At 41.4% G+C, this 23,433-nt stretch overlaps 1 protein-coding gene across 8 annotated transcripts in view; it reads right to left on the reverse strand.

Moving 5' to 3' along the window:
- Nucleotides 1–23,281, reverse strand: part of OMA1 (OMA1 zinc metallopeptidase) — a 32,463-nt gene extending 9,182 nt beyond the window's left edge. For 2 of the 8 annotated variants that reach the window (XM_045027941.1, XM_045027946.1), the window contains exons 1-8: nt 23,167–23,281; nt 21,069–21,609; nt 19,310–19,538; nt 17,770–17,943; nt 17,557–17,664; nt 15,168–15,296; nt 6,887–6,961; nt 1,210–1,359 (exon numbers count right to left, since the gene is read on the reverse strand). In XM_045027941.1, coding sequence (XP_044883876.1) covers nt 1,210–1,359; nt 6,887–6,961; nt 15,168–15,296; nt 17,557–17,664; nt 17,770–17,943; nt 19,310–19,538; nt 21,069–21,589 — 1,386 coding nt within the window. In that variant the 5' untranslated portion in view covers nt 21,590–21,609; nt 23,167–23,281. Of the gene's footprint in view, nt 1–1,003; nt 1,074–1,209; nt 1,360–6,886; nt 6,962–15,167; nt 15,297–17,556; nt 17,665–17,769; nt 17,944–19,309; nt 19,539–21,068; nt 21,610–22,753; nt 22,872–23,166 lie in introns of those variants that run through there. The other 6 variants (XM_045027944.1, XM_045027943.1, XM_045027949.1 and 3 more) reach the window with 6 other exon arrangements.
- Between the last annotated feature and the right edge of the window lie 152 nt (nt 23,282–23,433).

Consider the following 23,433-nt stretch of genomic DNA (forward strand, 5'->3'; position numbering starts at 1 on the left):
CTTTAAAAAATGGCCTATGTAATTATATTACATTTCTGGAGAAAGAGGACCCTGTTTGATAATGGAACACAAGGCTAGATTACTCAGAACAGAACTGTTTTCACACACAAAATGCTAACACCTGGGTAATGGGGGCTTTCTGGTTCAGCCACCAGTGGTGGGTAATTGAGCAAATTAAGAGGCTCCACAAGCAGTTACCAACTTGGCATTCCTAGAAGAGGACATTTGAAAGAAAGAACAAAAAGCAGACTCCAGATGGATGGGCAATTGTGAGAATTAGCTCCATTTCCTTAAAGTGGGGTTGAACTGGCTGTCTAATGTGATGGAACAGCTAAAGAGAACTGAAAACAAAAGCAAGCTGCAAAATCTACAGAGGCCTATGATTACTATGGATATTAAGAAACCTTTTACTGGGGAACTGACATCACTCTTAGGTAAAGCTGTTCATGCCCATTTCAGTGAGAGAAAATGGGGAAGCACGACCTACTCTGTGTGATAACTACAAGCCCCAAGACCTAGGTTAACAGAAGTGGAAATGAGAACTCAGATTTTGTCTACACTAGCACTTTTGTCGGTAAAACTTTTATCAGTCAGGGTGACAAAGTTTCACTAACAAAAGCGCCACTGTGAACAGCACTATGCTGGCAGGAGACACTCTCCCACCGATATAGCTACTGCGCTGGTTAGAGGTGGTTTAATGATGCTGGCAGGAGAGCTCTCTCCTGTTGGAATAGAGGGGCTGCACAGGAGACCATACAGCAGCGCAGCTGCAGTAATACAGCTGTGCCCCGTAAGGTCTGTAGTGCAGACAAAGCCTTAGTGTCCCAACCTGACCTCTGGTTTCCAGCACAGGTACAAGATGTCACAGAAGACCTAAGTTACTTTACCAGGCCTGTATTTATTAAAGGGGAAGCCATTAACAAAACAAAAATCTTAAATCTTAATCATAATGTACATTTCATCTAAAGATAGCTGAGAAGCCTACAGAGTAATTACACTTTACCTATGCTGCTTTAATTTTTCTTCACCTAATGGAAGTCCTGAACAGGTTAGTATTTTATAATGGAATGTTTCTGCAAGGAAAAAGGGCAAGATAAATGCGATGCTATGAAATTAGCTCATAAATCAACACTAAAGTATGGTTCTAACAACCTTTGGGGGGGGGGGCACGCAGAAAAAAAGACACTTCTCTCAACATTCTCTGCTCACCTCTGGTATAAGCCGGTCCAAGTGTTCAGCTCTGTTTTCATGAGAAGGGTGTGTGGAGAGCCATTCTGGTAATTTACGCTGCCCTTGAATGGTCTCTGCTAATTCCATCTGCTGCCAAAACACAGAGCTTGCTCTTACATCCACACAAGCCTAAAAGTAAAAAGGAACTATCACTGTACTGTAATTCTCAGAAACACATTTTAAATTAGAATTCTCCAAAGCTCCTTTGACTGCATCCTTCACATGAACATAAGAACATAAACATAAGAATGGCCATATTTGGTCACACCAATTGTCCATCTAGCTCAGTATCCTGTCTTCCAACAGTGGCAAATGCAGATGCTTCAGAGGGAACAAACAGAACAGGTAATCATCAAGTGATCCATCCCCTGTGGTTCACTCCCAGCTTTTGGCAAACAGAGGCTAGGAACACTCAGAGGATAGGGTTGCATCCATGACCATCTTGGCTAATAGCCATTGATGGACCTATCCTCCATGAACTTATCCAGTTCTTTTTTTGAATCCTATTATAGTTTTGGCCTTCACACCATCCCCTGGCAATGAGTTTCCACAGGTTGACTATGTTGTGTGAAGAAATACTTCCTTTTGTTTGTTTTAAACCTGCTGCCTATTAATTTTATTGGGTGACCCCTGGTTCATGTTATGTGAATGAGTACATAACACTTCCTTATTCACTTTATCCAAACCAGTCAAGATTTTATTGACCTCTCTCAGTCATCTCTTTTCCAGGCTGAACAGTCTCAGTCTTTTTAATCTCTCCTCCTATAGAAGTTATTTTGTATGCCTATTCATTTTTGTTGCCTTTCTCTGTTGCCTTTTCCATTTCTACTTTGGTATATCTTTTTTGAGATAGGGTCACAAGAACTGCACATAGTATTCAAGATTCTATGGTACAACTATGGTACATGGACTAGGACAAATATTAAAACTTTATTTTTTTTCCCTTAAACTACTTCACTAGAGCCAGAAAATGGACAGGTGGGAATGTTAGTCAGCGAGCCAGATTCAACCCTGATATTAACTACAGAAGAAAAAAAAACAGTAACAGAAAAGATGAGATAAGTCTTTCAGGACTGAAGACTGGTGCACTTCAAGGACACACTGGGCCCTGCACTTTATTCACACCTGTGTAACTCATTGACTGACAGAATTACTCCTAAATTACACAGAGTTAGTGAGAGCGGAGCCAGGCACAGAAATGGTTAATCAGAAAAAGTAGTTATTCTATATTTCACTTTGTTTTAATTTACCATAAAGGTAACAAAAGGTAATAATTGGAGATATACCAATCTCCTAGAACTGGAAGGGACCCTGAAAGGTCATTGAGTCCAGCCCCTAACTTCACTAGCAGGACCAATTTTTTTGCCCCAGATCCCTAAGTGGCCCCCTCAAGGATTGAACTCACAACCCTGGGTTTAACAGGCCAATGCTCAAACCACTGAGCTATCCCTCCCCCAGCTATCCCTCCCCCCATAAACAGGTCTGCACTCATAATACCTCAGAAGAACAACTTAATCACCCTCACAGATTTACACAAATCTACAGAGAGGTGGTCACTTTTTTCCCCTCAATATTTGTGAAAACAGCAACTACCAGAAAGCCCTTTAGAGAAAGTTTCAGAGATTGGGGAGAATTTCTGCAGGAGAATGAAAGGAAGGTGTAATACCCAATTTTTTGGCCTTCTACACAGAGGGCCTTCTGCTATGCTAGTTCTAGTGCTCGTGACAATATAAATGACTTTGAAGTACAGGTAACCTGCCATATCAAACGTGACCATGCTAATTCATTTTTTTATTCCCCACCCCAGAAAAACAGCATCCAAAAGGTATGTCACTCATGAGGTGCAGAAGGATAAGATTCACCAACCAAAGAAGTAAAAAAACCCAACAGCCACATCTTTCACAGCAATCTAGATGCCAGCCTGAATTGTTGATAAGGGCTGAAGTTTGCCTCACATTATGATTAGACCAATTTAAAATGCCTCAATAAGCAGTGCTATTGCTGTATCAGTGGCATAATTTGTCATGTACTCTGAAATACAGCAAACAGCACAAGTGGCAGCAGAGTAAATTTTCATGCTTTAGAAAAAGATGCATGCCATGTACTATGGAAAATGAAGGGATTATTTTTCCTGTAAACTTGGGAATCATTTTTTTGTTTCTGTAATTACTTTATGAGAAACAGAAGTAAAAGAAGTGAAACGGCACTGTAAATGAAACAGGCAGCATGTGTGCACATGTGTAAGGTGGATAACAATTGTGTTAGTGAAAGGAATGCCATCTGGTTTAAGCACCTGACCTTGGGAATACTTTACATAGCAGTATGACAATAATGAACAAACTGTGGTAAACAGCTGCACTGCAGAAGGGATGGAAACAGAGTTACCAAAATACACTCCACAAAAAGTTGCAGCAAGGAAGTGTATATTTATATTGTGATATCACAATGCCTAGGAACTCCAATCACTATAAAAAGCCTGAAGAAAAACCTTAAGTTTATGTGCAGTCATAGGTCTTAACACTTAGCTAATTTGGGGCATACCCATATTATACTACCAGTTTGTTAAAGTGTCTTGGAGTGTAAATATAGATAGTTACTAGAAAATCATATCTGAATACAGTGTATGGAGCAATGGCCATCAAACAAAAGTGACAATTGTCTTACCTAGCTAAATATTTGTAGGAAAATTCAGTATTTAAGGTATTTCCTATAGTAATACTGCAGGTACTTTGGCAATCTTATTTACTTCGGGGGGCGAGTGTCTCACTTTCTCCACCCAGAACCTTCAAAGCAGCCAAAGGATAGTGGATTGAGGTCATGGCAAGAATATGTCTTGTGAAGGGCGACAGCAGGTGAGGTTTTTTTGGGTGGGTGGTGCTTGTGAAGGTGTTGTTGAAATGCTAGATGGCAAATGGGAAGGGGATAGTTTCAGCTATTCCTGCCTCTCCCCATTCCCATGCTGTTCTCTACTTCAGGGAAACACTGAGCACTGAACAGTTTTTAGAGGACCACCACCAACCATTGGGCAGCATAAATATAATGCCAAAAAAGTGCTCTAGTCAAAATATGAGCTATGAGGGCAGAGGTACCAGGGGAGAGTGAGTCAGACAAGGTTTATTAAGTGAGGATAGAACGCTACGGTCATGAAGCCTGTTTATATTATTGGTGATTTATAGGTGGCTGTAGGAAAGTAAACAAACATGACTGTGCAGCCAGCAGACCCAGATAGTACAGTATGTGACCGTGTGTGGGATTCAGTATAGGGGTATTAGCATGAATTTGGGATGACCATATTTCTCGTGAGTATGGAAGCCATGAGTTAGTTGTAAAAGTCACTCAAAACTCATGACAATAAGACCTGTTTTGTTTGGGTCTCATATTTTACAACAGTATTTGTTTGATTTTCTCCACCCTGCTTATATGTACGTATGTATGAAACTAACCCTGCACCACTTCCCCCACCCCCATTCACTTCTGCCTCTTTTGTCTTTGAGATTGTAAGGCCTTTGGAACAGGCACCATTTTTTCCTATGTGTTTATACAGCACCTAGCAAATTTGGGGCTCATCCATACTATAAATATTTCCAAGTGTCTAAATGTAAAGATTGACATAGTTAGTATATTTCTCTGTATTATCTAAAAAAATCTATGTTTTTTCAGTAAATCACTATGCTGAAATCCTGTGAACATATGATCTCTTGTAACCTGCCATAAGTAAAAACTAGTAATATATACAGGTGGAAAATTAGGAACCTCATCTCCCCATATGGATATGGAGTGTTTGAGATATTGAACAGTAAATGTCAGTTATACAAGACCAAAGTCCTACACCACAGACTCTATATACTTGCATCTTCCTGCTATGCATTCATGTGAAAAACGGAACAGCTATGTATCTTTGTTTTTGTATGTTTTTTTTAAATAAACGTTTGCAATGAACTGCTCAAAGATCTGGAATATTAGTATTTTTGTTCAAGGTATATTAGTGGTCAGAACACAGGTGAGAGAGTCGAAGTACAAGGTAACAAGCTATTTAATTAAGGAATTATTCTCTGGAAACCATAATCACGTGTGATATTAGAAGTGCGTGGATGTGTGTACTAAGTCTTCTAAGGTTAGTGTTAAAAGGAGATGTTCCTATGGCAGCAGAAGGATTAAGAGGGTGTGTGTCATTATTTGGTGTTCGTTTCTGGTATACCCACTACATGCTTCAAAGCAATGGGGTCTTTGCCCCAAAGAGCTAGATATCAATTACATTTTCCCTAAATATATTTCCGAGACATATGTCCTCACCGGTAACCTATTAAAACCACAAATAAAAGTGCAATTTCAACCACAGGAAATAAGAAACTCAGAATGATAGAAGATTCAAAAAGGCCAAACTGCAAAAAGCAGAATTCTCTTACTATGATGTATTAGCACTAGATGGTGCTGTTCACATAGTTATCCAACTTAGCTTCAAAAACACTGTAATTGGATAGGTAAAGCTGAAAGGTCTTGCTTAATTTGTTTAATTTATTAACTAAATCCTTCCAAGGATAAAAGGGTGAATTGGTAGAGAAATTATGAAATAAACTACGAGTACTTTACAAAGAGCATTAAAACCTCATGTTAAAAAGGAGCCACATCATTTAAATTCCACATAGAAGTATGAAACCCATCTCTTGCACGTATGAAGCAGCTGATATTAAAAGTGATTTATAAATAAACTGGTACCATTGAAACAACATGACTATGCTTATTTTAAATCTTGAAACCAAATTAAAAAAAACTGATCTGAATTTTAAGTTATAATGTATTATATACACCATAATTACTAGCTATCATATCTCTAGTGAAAACAATCAATCACAATACAGAAAAATTTAAAACCACTCTTGCTTATTTATAGTATCTACTCTGATAATGATATACTGAAACTCAAGTGCACTACAGATTAGTACAGGGGTTGGCAACCTTTCAGAAGTGGTGTGCCGAATCTTCATTTATTCACTCTAATTTAAGGTTTCGCGTGTCAGTAATACATTTTAACCTTTTTAGAAGGTCTCTTTCTATAAGTCTAGAATATATAACTAAACTATTGTTGTATGTAAAGTAAATAAGGTTTTTAAAATGTTTAAGCAGCTTCATTTAAAATTAAATTAAAATAAAGAGCCCCCTGGACCAGTGCCCAGGAACCGGGCAGTGTGAGTGCCACAGAAAATCAGCTCGCGTGCCGCCTTCAGCACGTGTGCCACAGGTTGCCTACCCCGGGATTAGTAAAACAATCTTCAATAACAGACAGAAGCTAAGTGAAATATATTCAAAGCCAAGAGACAGAGTTTGTAATCTATGTTGCCAGATATATTTCCATGTATATTACCTATGATAGGGAACTTCTTAGCTTTCACTTGTTTAAGAATAAGTTAGTAACACCCAGTTTTATGAACTCCACTGTTATACTTTTAGCAAAAATGCCCTTTTGTTTCCCCATTGACCAGTAAACTATTATGTTTTCCCTTAACGTCATTAAACACCTATTTGACTAAAATTTGGGGTATTCCTAGATTGCGAAATTAAAGTTTACCTGTCCATGAATTGTCATTTGTAAATAACTTATTCCAATAATAAATTAAACAGAAGAACTATTTGGCTAGTAAGAACCAATTTTAGTTACCTTTGCAGCAAACTGAAGTCCAACTTTGTCAGCCTCAGCCTCCAGTGTCCTGTTATATGGCCTATCAAATATAAACTAGAAGAGAAACATGTCAAAGCCTTGATCATAATTCTTGTTTTCTCCAATTTATGAAGTTATTAACATTTTATATTTTTTTCTAACCTGCTCATAAGAAAAGCTGGATGGGGTTCATCATTATATTATATTAATTACCTATAAAAGCAGTTTTAATCCTTGTCTAGCACAGTATTCTCTTTCCATCAGAACTCAATCAATTTATTCAGGTGGGAAACTTACATATACATTTCTCAAGGAAAAGGAGTAAATGCACTTTTATCAGCTGATCTCAGAGCATTTTAAAAGCAGTTTAAGGGACACCATCAATTCAACTAGTCGATTTTAGAAAGAGAAGTAAAGGCAGTTCAGGTACTAGCCAAGCTTGTGATGCCCCTCCCAACCACCCCATCAATTTTGTGGATTTACAATTACATTTGTCAGTTTAAAAAAGTGTTTTATCTCCCCTATGGCTGTGTGGAAGATTCACACAAACAGAGGAAACTGATTATTCATAAGCAAGAGACAAACTTTTATCGTATCTTTGATAGAATGTCATTTTAAGTTTTGCATGTACCCGTAGTGGGTAAAAATTTCAGGGAGAAGTGGGATTTTTAAATTGTCTGTCTTTAAGTCTCGTATGACATACCTGGGGTAAGTACATATGGTATGGTAAACAAGACAGTCAACAGTATCCAACACAACCATAAACCATAAGAGATCACTGCTCCTTCATGATTACACTCCCAACACAGGGCGTAAATGCTCCTTGAGAAATCCAAGAGATGAAGATATTAATCTGGCCTGCTCCCACTCCATTAAACCTAGTGATGTAAATGACATTGCACAAAGACGCTGTTTTGCCAGGCAAAGATCCAATTATACAACCTCCAATCTTCTAGAATATGCATCTTCTAAAGATTCACGTAGTCATGTGCTAGTAAAACAGGTTACAGTAAAGATTTACATGCCCTGTTGAAGCAGATCGCTGTTCTGCGTGAACTTTGCTCCTGTTCTATAGGCATTATGACATCACTCTCTGGGCTGAGTATCAATTGGGAAATTCCAGCTAGAGAGAGAGAGCATTACAGGTTTATGGCAGGGTTCTTTCAGCTCCTTCACTGGTTGAATAAGAGCTGGAAAGCATTTGGGATCAGGAAAGAAGTGTTCTAGAACAGTAACTGCCACAATGGAACAGCATCAAGGAAGCGGGCCCGGCAACTTGTACACCATGTGGAAACCTAGTCACTAGTTCTTTTATTGAAGCAGCATGGGTATTTCTGTTTTATTCAGCAACACTTGGTAAAATGAGCAAAGTAACTAAATTTTCCTGCATCTTTCCAGAGATGTAAACTGACAGGCATTTTTGGATTATTTTTAAGATGTCTGTATGTCTCCCACCCTACCCTACCTCCCAGAAAGCTCTACAATAATAGGGTAAGGGTTAGACACATATATTGACTTGTGTTTGTGTGAAGGCTTCTGGGAAACATAATACAAGGCAACCCAAGCTGATCCTCTCAGAGTAAATCAAAGCAAATTCCATGTTTTATAAGGAAGGAGAGAACAGTTCAATCCCAAAGCTGAAGCCTTTCTTACCAAGTCTAGATATTGCAATGACAGATAACACAGAAAACTTGAGACAAATATCTATAGGGAACATTTGCTTCCGTTTCATTGAACAGTTTCCCCAGGTAAAGAGAAGCACACATACTCATTAAGAGGACAGGAGATTCTTCTAGATGTGGTCCTTCATATCTCTCTGAATCACCATTAATAAAAGAGGGAGGATAATAAGCTAGATGGATCACCTGTGGGTGCTATGACACTCCCAGTTTCGATTCTGTGTCTGACAGATGGACAAGATGATCACTTGCAGCACTGACTTGAGTAAAGCTCTACAAACAGGCATTTTTTCATCTATTCATCATAGTCACTTGCTATTTTTTGTTTTGGTGATTTTACTGCAATTTTTAGTCAGGGGCTTCTAGGTATCAAGGAGATTATCTCACAGATCAAAAAAAAAAAAGAAGATATAAAAGTTTGAGAGATAGGTAATTTGATTATTCTTTACCTAAATGGGAGTGGGAGGGCTGAAAACTATCTTAATCACTTGCAGAAATTTTAATGAATTCAGGATGCTTGTTTTTCTAATGGCTGCTGTATAGAACAAAGGAGATGCAAGGCAAGGGGCAATATAACACTACAAGGATCTGCACTAAAACTCTACTATCCCCCGAATGTTTCTGGATCTGTTATCACCAAGCAATGTGGTGTCCCCATTAGACTTAAAATACATCCCAGTACTGCCTTTCCAATTATGGTTGTACTCTGAAGAATTACTAAAAATGGCAACAGGGTATTCCAATGATTATATCAAAGTTTGCTTAATTTACAGGAGATGCTTTCTTAAAACCAGCCCTGCAAAATTGGTGGAAGTTCTATATACTTGCTATCTATACTTAAGAGGAAGGATTGAGGCCATAGGGATAGGAAAATAGAATAAGCAAGCTTGTTAAGAAAGAGATTTTCTTTTCTGCTTCTGCCTAATAAGCCTCGGCAGTAGCCACGTGAAGCAGCTAGGTGGATGGGCCTCAGGGCATTTAATAGGCTGCGGGTAGTCATCCGCCACTGACAAATTATTTGATTATGTGCTTTTTTTAAGTGTATGGACATGTTGGAATGAAAGAGAAGATCTGCCAACTCTCCCTTCAAAACTACTTGAAGGACATTAGACAGAGTGACTGACATGGAGTTAGAGACACTGACAATGGTTGTGTGTGTTAAAGAAGAGGAAGTCCCATACACCTGAAAAATCTCACCACCTCAGTTAGCTCAGGAAATACAAACCATGTGTAGTGGGTTAGAGAACAGGGAGGGGAGGGAAGAGAGAAAAAGAAGTGTTCTATTTGTGCATACTAATGTAGTCACATGGGGGGTAAAACCCAGATTACCGTAAAATTTTCTGCTCTTTTGTGAGCAACTCCTTAAACTAAAGTCAATTAGAACAACTTCTGGTATAAAAGCAAACAACATCTGTGCTCATTTGCTGTATACAGAAAACAGAGGGAACAGAATAACCTGGAAGAATGAGTGGAACTTTTTTACAGTGATAGGTAAGCTGTAAGCTTTGTGGTAGAGATGTTCTTTTGTTCTGTTTGTACAACAACCAGCAGGTCCATAAACTGGGCTCCTAGGCGCTATGAGAATACAAATATTTATAGTAAGGAGGAGATGGTGTTCCTGGGGAAGTACGCAAGAGGAAGAACTCATAATGCAGCTTAAACTGGTCAGACAAGGTAGCTAAAGCAACTCACACAAGGGGGGGAATATTGCCATGGACAACAAGGGCGGGCCTGGTTGCTATTATCTAGAAAAACATAAGGCAGCAGACAGAGAAAAGCAGAGAGATGCACACTTGAGGGTGGGTGGGGGGAAAAAAACCTGCTCTGGTAAGTATGACAGCTAGACGCTGAGTGGGAGGCAGAAGAATTTTGCAAGGACGTGGCTGAATCCAGAATGAAAGATTGTGCTTTTAACAAAACTTCGCTTTAACAAAAGCCTCTCTCCCTACTCAACTAGTTTTGAAATAGCCTTAGACTGTGGAATAAAGTTTTGCAATTTACTTTTACCTCAGCTGTCTCTCTCCATATTCCATGCTGAATAAATTTTATTTTATTTAAGCCAAGAGTCAGAATTTGAAACTATCTGGGGTTATTGCTCGGGTAAGAGGTCCTTCAGTGGTAAGGTATACGAACAGTTTTGCAGTGCAAGCATAAACAACTGAATACATCTAATTTACGTTCTTGGTCAAAGGCACAATTCAATACCTCAAGGTCATGTCACGATACCAGTTGCACTTACCCCAATATGTGAGAAAAGCTTTAAGAGCAAGAAGCAAGTTTGAGAGGTTGACAGGGAGTTCGGCCTCAGAAACCAAATAACAGGCTTTCATCAGAGCTCAGTCACAGTAACTCAACATTTCTCAAACTTTGGTCTTTAGATCATTTGCTGGCATTCAGTGCTGGCTTTTAAGATGCTTCTACAAACATCCAGCCTCTGTTATAATAATTTATGTTCAAAGTCTATAGCTCCCAGATTGATGGGTAGTTATCACAGCACAGACTGGTTATATTTGTTTTTGTTTTGAAGAACCATTGGGTAACAGGAGAAGAATCACAGGCAATACAAGAGTCTTTATTCCAAGGCTGATAAAAATGTTATGACATGCAAAATTCCCCCAAAAATGCCATACATAAGAAGTAGCTGAATAACTGGGCAGATGCACACAATGAATTAGTTATCAGGAGGAATGTGGCACCAAGTTTTATTTTATTGATATTTATGTTGGAGGGACTACATACATTTCACTGGATTCTTTATAATGCGCTATTGGCTTTAAAACAGGACTTAGATCAGGGGCGGGCAAACTTTTTGGCCTGAGGGCAGCATTGGGTTTCGGAAATTGTATGGAGGGCCAGTTAGGGGAGGCTGTGCCTCCCCACTTCCTATCCAACCCTTCCTGCTTCTCATCCCCTGACGGCCACTCCGGACTCCTGCCCCATTCAACCTCCCCGTTCCCTGATGGCCCCCCAGGATCCCAGCCCCATCCACCACCACTCGCTCCCGGTCCCCTGACCACCCCCAGAACCGTCACCCCATCCAACTCCTCCTCTTATTCCTGACGGCCCCCCGGAGACCCCTGCCCCCATTCAACCCGTGTTCCCTGCCCTCTGACCGCCCTGACCCCTATCCACACCCCTACCCCCTGACCACCACCCCGAACTCCCCTGCCTTCTATCCACCTCCCCCTGCTTCCTGCCCCCTTACTGCGCTGCCTGGAGCGCCGGTGGCTGCTGGCGCTACAGCCGCACCACCTAGAGCACCAAAACAGGCAGCCGTGCCACCTGGCTAGAACCAGCCCATGCCACTGTGCAGCACAGAGCACCAGGTCAGGCCGCGGCTCTGCAGCGGCACTGCCCCAGGAGCTCGCCACCCTGCCGCCCAGAGCATTGCGCCGGTGGCAGAGTGAGCTGAGGCTGTGTGGGAGAGGGAATAGCGGGGGAGGGGCCGGGGGCTAGCCACCTGGGCCAGGAGCTCAGGGGCTGGGCAGGAGGGTCCCATGGGCCGGATGTAGCCCGCAGACCGTAGTTTGCCCACCTCTGACTTAGATCCTGAATTTTATTAAATTGTGGGAAACAGACTTCTAATTTAACAAAATATAATAATAATAATAATAAACATCCGTAAACACAGTCATTTCACATAATTCTGACAAACTAAAGAAAACAGCTGTCAAATGCAGAAAAATAGTACCTTAAATGTCAATTATTTTGAAAAGGCGAACTAAGATTAAATGGGATATTGAACATCCCCAGGTTCTAATTCACAAGTGGTAATATGCTGTAGATTAGTTCTGTAGGCTGACCCTCTGCTACACAATTTGGAATTGGGCTCTTCCTAAGCTACAAACAGTAAATTCTTTACTAAATATTTGAAATATTACAAGGGTCAAGTCACAGTACAGCATCAGATGAAGCAGAAATATTAGAAATTATTTATAAAAATACAGCTCCCTCAAAAAACCCCAAATCCCTATTATACAGTTGACAGGTTTCAGAGTAGCAGCCGCGTTAGTCTGTAGCAGCAAAAAGAACGAGGAGTACTTGTGGCACCTTAAAGACTAACAAATTTATTCTGCGTGGACTCCTCCTGAAGATCGAAACAGACTGGACTTCTACATAGAGTGCTTCCGCCGATGTGCACGGGCTGAAATTGTGGAAAAGCAGCATCACTTATCCCATAACCTCAGCCATGCAGAACACAATGCCATCCACAGCCTCAGGAACAACTTTGACATCGTAATCAAAAAGGCTGACAAAGGAGGTGCTGTCATCATCGTGAATAGGTTGGAATATGAACGAGAGGCTGCTAGGCAGCTCTCTAACTCCACATTCTCCAGGCTTTTACCCTCTGATCCCACTGAGGGTTACCAAAAGAAACTACACCATCTGCTCAAGAAACTCCCTGAAAAAGGACAAGAACAAATCTGCAGACACACCCCTAAAACTCTGAATAGGAATATTCTATCTGCTACCCATAAACCTGGAAATCCCGGACGCCCCATCGTCTCAGGCATTGGCACCCTGACAGCAGGATTGTCTGGCTATGTAGACTCTCTCATCAGACCCTACGCTACCAGCACTTCTAGCTATCTTCGAGACATCACTGACTTCCTGAGGAAACAACAATGTATTGCTGATCTTCCAGAAAACACCATCCTAGCCACTATGGATGTGGAAGCCCTCTACACCAACATTCCACACAAAGATACTCTACAAGCCATCAGGAACAGTATCCCCGATAATGTCACAGCAAACCTGGTGGCTGAACTTTGTGACTTTGACCTCACCCACAACTATTTCACATTTGGGGACAAATGTACACCTTCAAGTCAGCGGCACTGCTATGGGTACCCGCATGGCCCCACACTATGCCAACATTTTTATGGCTGACTTAGAACAACGCTTCCTCAGCTCTTGTCCCCTAACGCCCCTACTCTACTTGTGCTACACTGATGACATCTTCGTCATCTGGACCCATGGAAAAGAAGCCCTTGAGGAATTCCACCATGATTTCAACAATTTCCATCCCACCATCAACCTCAGCCTGGACCAGTCCACACAAGAGATCCACTTCCTGGACACTACTGTGCTAATAAGCTATGGTCACATAAACACCACCCTATACCGTAACCCTACTGACCACTATACTTACCTACATGCCTCCAACTTTCATCCAGACCACACCACATGATCCCTTGTCTACAGCCAAGCTCTAAGGTACAACCGCATTTGCTCCAACCCCTCAGACAGACAAATACCTACAAGGTCTCTATCAAGCATTCTTACAACTACAATACCTAGCTGCTGAAGTGAAGAAACAGATTGACAGAGCCAGAAGAGTACCCATAAGTCACCTACTACAGGACAGGCCCAACAAAGAAAGTAACAGAACATCACTAGCCATCACCTTCAGCCCCCAACTAAAACCTCTCCAGCACATCATCAAGGATCTACAACCTATCCTGAAGGACGATCCATCACTCTCACAGATCTTGGGAGACAGGCCAGTCCTCGCTTACAGACAGCCCCCCAATCTGAAGCAAATATTCCATCAGCAACCACACAACAAAAAACACTAACCCAGGAACCTATCCTTGCAACAAAGCCCGTTGCCAACTCTGTCCACATATCTATTCAGCGGACACCATAGGACCTAATCACATCAGCCACACCATCAGAGGCTCATTCACCTGCACATCTACCAATGTGATATATGCCATCATGTGCCAGCAATGCCCCTCTGCCACGTACATTGGCCAAACTGGACAGTCTCTACGCAAAAGAATAAATGGACACAAATCAGACATCAAGAATCATAATGTTAAAAAACCAGTCGGAGAACACTTCATCCTCCCTGGTCACTAGATTACAGACCTCAAAATCAGAGTACTCCAACAACAAAAAACTTCAAAAACAGACTCCAATGAGAAACTGCAGAATTGGAATTAATTTGCAAACTGGACACTATTAAATTAGGCTTGAATAAAGACTCGGAGTGGAGGGGTCATTACACAAAGTAAAAACTATTTTCTCATGTTAATTTTTCCCCCCTACTGTTACTCACACCTTCTTGTCAACTGTTGGAAATGGGCCATCCTGATTATCACTACAAACGTTTTTTAAATCCTGCTGATAATAGCTCACCTTAATTGATTACTCTCGTTACAGTTGCTATGGTAACACCCATTTTTCATATTCTCTCTCATATATATATATATATATATATATATATATATATATATATATATATATCTTCCTACTGTATTTTCCACTGCATGCATCTGATGAAGTGGGATTTAGCCCATGAAAGCTTATGCTCAAATAAGTTTGTTAGTCTCTAAGGTGCCACAAGTACTCCTCGTTCTATTATACAGTTATAACTCTTAGCTCTCCCCTCTTAGACACAGAGTTGGGTGGCACTGTAATACTCTAGTACTACATATGGAATGTTTTCCAAATGACTAAGAAATTACAACTTACCTGAATAATAGTAGAAAATATATTCAGCTGCATTTATAGAAAAAGTGTTACAGTGTGTGGCATACTGAACCAGGTGTTGAATAAATGAAGCAAGTACAACAATGCCACAGCCTCCACCTTACCTCCTGCAACTTGGTCTGGATCCAGTGGCCTACAACTGCCAGACTATCTCGAGGACAGACTGCCCAAATCATAGTGAGCAAGATAAGCGACAGGAAATCCAAGAAATGTACCAGACTGGCTTTCTCTGCCTGAAAACAAAAACAGTGAAGTTTTCAATCAATTACCCTTGGATCTTGCTTGCATGCATTATTTCTGAATTTAAGAGATAGTTCTTTTCTATCTTAATTACATATATGCCATCACAGGGTGGGATAACCCTTTAAGAAAAGTGGACTTCGCCTAGGCGAGATGTTTTAGGCCAGGTATCAGGTGATAGCCTGCAGACAACCTAGTCCTCAAATAAAAGACCCACAAGCAACACAGAGGGAGAGACTTGCTCAGAGCACATAGGCGTCTGCAGGAGACCCAGTGACAGAAAAAAGACTAAGAAACAGGCTCTCCATACCAGCCTAGCTGAAGAAAGAAAGTGTATGGGCAAGAACAGGATCCTTATGTGGAAGAGGCTTTAGACGGAACCAGGCAGCCAAACTGGCTTTTTTGTTTTGATTTGTGTTGGACTATTTTGGCGACAAACACATCCCTGAAAAAATGGACTGAAATGCTTCTCCTGTCAGGAACTTTACTTGACATACTGGCCAGTGAGTGGTCCACCAACTTATAGGCCTTGATCACTGTAATATGAGCTCTTCTCAATCTAACATTAATCCACACAATACTTCTGTGAGGTAGGGCAGTGATATCCCTGTTTTACAAATGAGGACTAAGACACCGTGCGAGTAAGTGACTTCCCAAGTTCACACAAGGAATCTGTAGCAGGGAAGGGACTTGAATTCAGATCTACCAAGATGCAGGCTAGTTCCTTAACCGCCAAGACCACTTTCCTCCCAAATTCCATCAATCTTGCCAATTTTAATCTTTAAATTCAATTCTGTTACAATGTAAAACTATTCCAATAGTTAGAACTGTTGCTTCTCTCTCTCTCAAAAACTGCAGCTCTCATTTCTCTGTTCTCCTCATCATAGGTGCAATGCTATCAAAAAGGGATAATTCAGCATAACTTCTCCCTCCCAAGTAATAGCCCCAAGGGAATATTGCTATCCCTTGTTATATTTGTTCCCCAAATGCACTAATCACACTTGTGTAGCAACTTTCCACTAAATGAATTAGAACTAGTAAAACTACTAGTCATGACTATTTTTCAGATGAATTGAGCCCTTTTTCTGGATGTGATCATATGCAAATCTGTTGTCTGGGTCACAATTTTTTTCTTTGCTTAGTGAACAGTTTGTGTGAGGTTTGGTTCTTTACTCCAAGAAACTGATTACTTAAGTCACATGGTATCTCAGGTCCTGATTGGATGACTGAGGCTTTATAACAAGAGGATAAGTTCCCTTTTTTCCTACTCAAAATTAGCCATGAATATTTTTAACTGCTCAAATAATCACAAGCACTTCTGGCATGAATCTTTTTGTTCACCAAAGTGTTTGCAGGTGCCAGTGAAACAAATCAGTTGGTTTGTTTGCAAATTCTTTTGAGAGCCATTTACCTAGCTCTAGCATAACCTTGGAACATTATGGGGAGTTTTATGTTGAAAGTTTATGAGTTTTGAGAGTGGATGGGAAAGTACAGATATAAAAGATTGCAGAGCTTGCATTCAAAGAAAGGACTGCTTTTGGGTACAGATGCAGCTACACCTTATAATGCTCTGATTTTTCTGTTTAGACAAGCAGCAGTGTGGATAACATATCTTCATCTAGAACAACTTGGGCCAAGATTTTATTCCAAACCTGTTTTTTCAAAGCTGGACCTGCAAAATGTGAAAGATCATTACACATGTTTTGCGCATGAAAACTGGTGCTGAACTACCAGTTCATCCATGAACACATTAGGGCTTGGGATATACACAAGGTGGTACATGCTCACATTTGCAACCACTCTCAGTTATCTGCAAACAGAGTCAGGCTTTAGGTCCCATGAAGACTTATCCAACGATCCTAAAAACTAATTATGGAATTTTAGGGCTTTGCTACTGAACTGCAAGTACCATGTAATTTAGAAGACATTTTAAATGCATCAATGGATTCAACAAGTTTAGAAGGACTAAGGCTCAATTTTGTAAAGTGCTGAGCACCTGCAACTCCCAAAGCCTGCATATCTCAGGGTCAAATCCTAACTGCTATTTTGTAATGGAATGGAAGCCTCTCTTAGGGACCGATCCTGCCAACATTCACTAGCAGGTATAGCGCTAACACTGATTAAAATGGCACAGTAATATGTGCAGGATCAGGACAATCAACCTTTAAACCAAATTCTTTATTCAGTTTGAGGAAGCAGCCTGAGACTTTGGTTTATATATTAACTTGTTTTGTTTTTTAAAGAAGTACTTACTGCATGTCCCAATACAGCATGAGCTATTTCATGGCCCAAAATGAAAGAGAGCTGGTGAATATCTGACACCGCATTTAGCAAACCAGTGAAAACAAATACTTGTCCATTCTGTGAGTAAAAAGAAAAAAAACCACATCATAATATAGCATAGGAACTGTGTAAACAAGTTGCATTCTTCAATACTGCTTACTCTTGCTTTTGGATTTTACTTACTGGAAGTACAAAAGCATTTATGTCTGGCTCTTCCACCACATGGATAACCCACTTGAACTCCGACACCTGCGAGATGTCCTGGTTGCTTTCAGATAGATGACCAATAACTTTTTTCACTACCTGATAGCGAGGGTCTGTCTCGGATAACATCTTATTTTTAAACTGTTCCATCCACTGAAAGAGAGAATTTGTTGAGGTCTGTACAGAATAAAGAATGCAGTCTGGAGGCTAACTGCTACACTGATATGGCATGTAAGTGTATCACAGTAAAAGTTTTGTTCCAGACAATATATTAACAATCCAGTTCTCATATACTCTTTTCTCTTATATACCAAGTCAATCATCCAAGGAAAGCAGTAGAGTTGTTTTTCAAAACTCTAGGCTAACTGTTTTGTATTGGATGTAATAAAAATGAACATTTATATACACTGCAAAGTAATATTTCCATTGACACCAAATGATTGTACTAATATAGCCTAATTAATATCCAAAAATCATTGACCAATCTGGGGAGAGGGCAGAAGGAAGCTGGCTGCAGGACACTGAAACTGCCTCACGGACGATTCAGAGAAGCTTTGTGCAGGAGTAGGACCATGCATACCATAGAGCAGAGGTTCTCAACCAGGGGTCTGGGGCCCCGGGGGACAGCAAGCAGGTTTCAGGGGGGCCGCCAAGCTGGGCCAGTATTAGACTCGCTAGGGTCCAGGGCAGAAAGCCGAAGCCCCACTGCATGGGGCTGAAGCCCAAAGCCCTGAGCTCTGCCATCTGGGACTGAAGCCGAAGCCTGATCAACATAGCTTCGCAGGGGGCCCTGTGGCCCTGGGCAATTCCCCAGCTTGCTACCCCCTAATGCCAGCCCTGGCTTTTATATGCAGAAAAAGAGTCATGACAGAGGTAGGCCATGGAGTTTTTATAGCATGTGGGGGGGGGGGGGCTCAGAAAGAAGAAGGTTGAGAACCCCCGCCCTAGAGTACTCTGAGCAAATCCCACAAAAGGCTCGAGAGTGGTGAGGAAACTTAGGCAGGGAACAGCACATAGGCATTTTATTTTTACTTAGATTTTTCTCTCTCTTGTGCTATCTAAAGTAATGAGTCATAATATTAGAAATCGTTATAAAGACTGTGTTTTATATGTTTTCACTATCATGTGACCCTGGAGAGGTAAACTATAAATCAAAGTGCCCACAAGGTTGAAGCTTTGGGAAAGGGTGTGTTTAAACTAGTGGGGTGGCTTGAGGGATCTGCACTGACCTGGGGGCTTAGGACAGCCAAATGTTGAGGTCCCATTTCCATGAATAGGTAACAGACCAAGTCTGTGCCCAGAAAATGAGCCAGTGTAGCCAAAGAAAGAGACAGTGCTGGAGCCTACCCAGACAAAGGGAAGTTTAAGAGCACATGGGTCCAATATGTCACCCATACAGACGGCTAGTGAGGGGCCATAAGGGGAAGCCCAACCATGGTTGTGACACACATCAGTGAACAGGAACATGGTTTTTGTGTGTGTGAAATGGGGAGGGCTTGTTTTCTTTCAAACAACTCACCATATCATACTCCATCTCTGACAATGCCATAAAATGTTCTTTCCCGAATACCAACAGTCGAGCACGCCCAGTGATTGGCGTCTCCTCCAAGTGAGTAAAATAAAACATAATAAATAAAACCGCCAAGCTACACAGACCCACAACTATCTTCCATTTGTTTTTTCTTACACTTGCTTTAAAAAGTTCCCGTTTGTTAGGAGGCAGTGCCTTCCACCATTTTCTGATGCTCCTGCAAGACACAAACATTGTACATTGTAAAGTGGGTATAGTGCCTCACACAAGTGAGGAGAGGCTGTATACATTAACATTTGTAAAGTGCTAGGAAATCCTGGGAAGAAAGAGTCAAGAGTACCACTAAGTAATATCAGCAAAGAATCCTGTGGCACCTTATAGACTAACAGACGTTTTGCAGCATGAGCTTTCGTGGGTGAATACCCACTTCTTCAGATGCACTGCTTGCATCCGAAGAAGTGGGTATTCACCTACGAAAGCTCATTCTGCAAAACGTCTGTTAGTCTATAAGGTGCCACAGGATTCTTTGCTGCTTCTACAGAACCAGACTAACATGGCTACCCCTCTGATACTTGACACTAAGTAATATGTATTCTGTCAGTTCAGCGCAATATTTCCTTCAAGGAACAGGAATGTCTCACAAGGTAGATGCTTCCTTTTTTAATAGGAACCATTCCAACCTTTATCTTTTTGAGCTGGTTAAAAATAGCATGCTGAGATTTTTGTTTGAGAACATCTGAAGGAATGTTCACCCTCCTTGAATCGATTTGCAAGATACAATCAGCAAGGCTGATCAAAAATAAGTACATCTCTATCCAGATATAACGCTGTCCTCAGGAGCCAAAGAAATCTTACTGCGTTATAGGTGAAACTGCATAATATCGAACTTGCTTTGATCCGCCGGAGCGCGCAGCCTGCCCTTCCCCCCCGGAGCGCTGCTTTACCACATTATATCCAAATTCATGTTATATCGGGTCATGTTATATTGGGGTAGAAGCGTACATACAAAAGGATGCATATATTGAATCTCACTACGCATATAGGAGAGAATGAATTTCTATTTCTATGCAGGAGCTGCACAATCAGAATCCAACTTAAATCATGTGGCACATTTGTAAATTCAGCTTAGGATGCAGCAAGGGAGAATGAGCACCCTCACTTTATCTCCAGCCTGACGTCAACATGTCAGCAGCAGTAGCTACTCTCCTGCTTGTTGTGGAGAAGGGGACAGCTGAGGTATGCCAAAGTTCTTGGCTTCTGCTTTTGCCTGGGACCACATCTCTGGCAAACATGATGTCTACTCTTTCAGTAGATAGATACTATGATATTTTGGCTTTGCCATACATATCACTGGCCATTATGGCCTTGATTTTCATTGAAGGTGCTCAGCAAAAAAAAAAAAAAAAAGTGTTTATTTTGTTAGGCCGTGGATAAATAGGGATTGATTGTAAAGGTCTGAAACAGATGCATTTTCTAAAACAAAACCACAGGAGAGAGGTCCTCCCAGTTTATAACCATTTTAGTCTGATTGGTATATGGACTCTATTGTGGTTTGAAAATTGTGGTCAAAACAAAACAAAGTTCAACCCCAAATCCTGTAAGCTTTACACAAACGTTCAACTTTACACACACTGACTAGTCCCATTAACATTAATGAGATTACTCACTGTGCGTAACATTAAACACATACGTAAATTTTTGAAGAATAGGGCCTTACTCTGTAAGAGAAAAAAAAACAGTATTTTACCTTCCAAGAATGATAGCAAATAGCTTCTGAGCCGGTTTAAGAATAATCCACAATAGAGGCACTGGAGCAGCCTGAAATGATGATGATGTGTGAAAATGTTTGATGATCTGAACATCCCATGCAGGAATGCGATTTGGGGACTGCACTGGAGCAAGACTTCGGAATAATGCAAGGTCTTCCACTAACGGTTGAGAGGCCAGGAAACAAGGACTTCTACAGCTACTGTGTATGTTTGTGCACACTTCTATATTCTTGGCATTCAAAAAACATCTTTGGCTTTTATTAATAAATTTTCTGTAGAAGTTGGAGCTTCCAATCATAAAATAATAGCTGGTGTTGCTGCTTATATCTAGTTGCTGGCATTTATTCACTATATGATTAACTTGAATCTGGCGATGTCGATTTAAAGCTTCAACTGAAGACCTATAAAGATTATTGCACTTTGCCCGACTGGCCAAAGAAGTTAAGCGAAATAAAATGCAGTTCCTACCAGCTATCTTTAAGCTGCAGATGGCATTCATTTCTCTTTTGTTTATTCACCCTGAAACAAAAGAGACTTTATTGTAGAGATCATAAAAATATAACTAAAGCAATTCCTGAGTTATGAATTCACTTTAGCTGAACAGAAATATCCTACTTCTTGTTTGCCAACAGTCTCAGAATTACTACCCGGTCTTCTATTATGTACTTGTTATAACACTGTTTTAAACTGCACAAAAAGATATTAAACTTTGCAACTGAAAGTGTAGGAAAGATATTCCTCATTGTCTCTTTTTCTTGAAGATAAGACATTAAAATGATTGTTTCAAAGGATACCTGCTTACAGGTGTCCTTTATTCAGAAGGTGTAAAAAAAACTGGTAACAATATGGTTATGTGGATTTTGCTCTTCATTTTGAATATTTGTATCCTTTACTGTCAGGAGAAGGAATACTTCTGTTATCTAGTTTTGAATTTATAAAATGCACCTATCATGCTTTTTAGGTGCATTTACTTTCATACATGAAACAAAGCTGATACAATGTCAACTGACAGACACAGAACCTCCCTCAAAGGTGCCACTAAACCACCTCTCCACAAGGAAAAACCTTACTGAACAATTAAGCTATGCTGCTGCAGCATGCTTTGTATATCAATAATTTGGGTGTTTTCAGACCTGGTAGGGAAACCAGGGCTCTTCATTGTTCATTTAAAAAGACAGCAAAAGATCCCATATACTTCATAGACTACTAACTTTTTACACTTCAGTCGAGGCAACTATCACTTCCTCTCTGCATTACACTTTTGCAAGCTATCCTAATAAACAGGGTTTATTACTGCAGCTCCATTTGATGTGGACCTTTTTAAAAAAAAAAGTTTTCTGCAGTTCTGCAGTCAATGTGCAAGAATGAGCAGACTCAATCTGCAACATCATAAAGGAAGTTTATTTTGCAGAAGAGAGGAGCCTGTCCCATCAAGCTTCATTGTTCATATTCAAGCAATTTAGCAACTAGACCCTAGGGCAATAAGAATTTTAGGAACCCTTAGGCCATACACTTCCAAATAGACACTTTGACAAGGCACCTGAGTAACATAGTACCAGGCTTGGGAGGATTTGGTTTTTCCATCAGTAAGTGTTGATTTCACCAGACACACATGAACCACCAAAAAACCCATATTTCCATCGATAAAAAAACAACAACCCACATTTGCAGGGAAGCAAGGTAAGAAAACTGCTGCTTGAGAACTGACGTTGGCCTGAAGGCTATTTGCTTTGTACGTGTGACTAGCAACGGGGGCAGTTGGGGCTCAGGAAGGGGAAGGCTTTGACACACCAACGGCCACTGCCAGGAAAGAACTGACACCCCCCCAGGAACGTGTAAACCCGCCCAAATACCGCGCCGGAAGAGACGCGTTATCCGCCCCGGTGACGCCGCCCGAAGCCCGGCCAGCCGGGCGCAGAGCCAGGCTCGGATCCCCCCGCCAGGCGAGGCCCAGCCACCCTGACACGCCACGGTCGGGACGGGACGGAGCGGCGGGCGCAGGGTGGCCCCGCTCCCCGCTGAGGGGGCGTCTCGCTCGGGCCCGGCTGGGCAACGCGAGGAGCGCCCCGTACTCACCGCCTCAGGAAGCGGCGCTGGGGCCACCCCGAGTTACGCGGGCCGAGACCCCGCCCCACACCCCCCCTCTGGCTCCGCCTTCATCTGCGGAGGCGCCGCTACGACGAAGGCGGCCGTGGCCCCGCCCCCTCTTCTGTCTTCACAATAGCCCCGTCTCATCAGCCGTTGTTTTGCTATGTTGGCTCCGCCCACTTCGCTGTGGCCCCGCCCCCTGACCTGAAGGCTCCGCCCCACCCTGTGTTCCGCCGGGGAGAGGCGCCATTCTTG

Source organism: Mauremys mutica, chromosome 8 (assembly GCF_020497125.1).
Source record: "Mauremys mutica isolate MM-2020 ecotype Southern chromosome 8, ASM2049712v1, whole genome shotgun sequence".
In the NCBI taxonomy this organism is placed as follows: Eukaryota; Metazoa; Chordata; order Testudines; family Geoemydidae; genus Mauremys; species Mauremys mutica.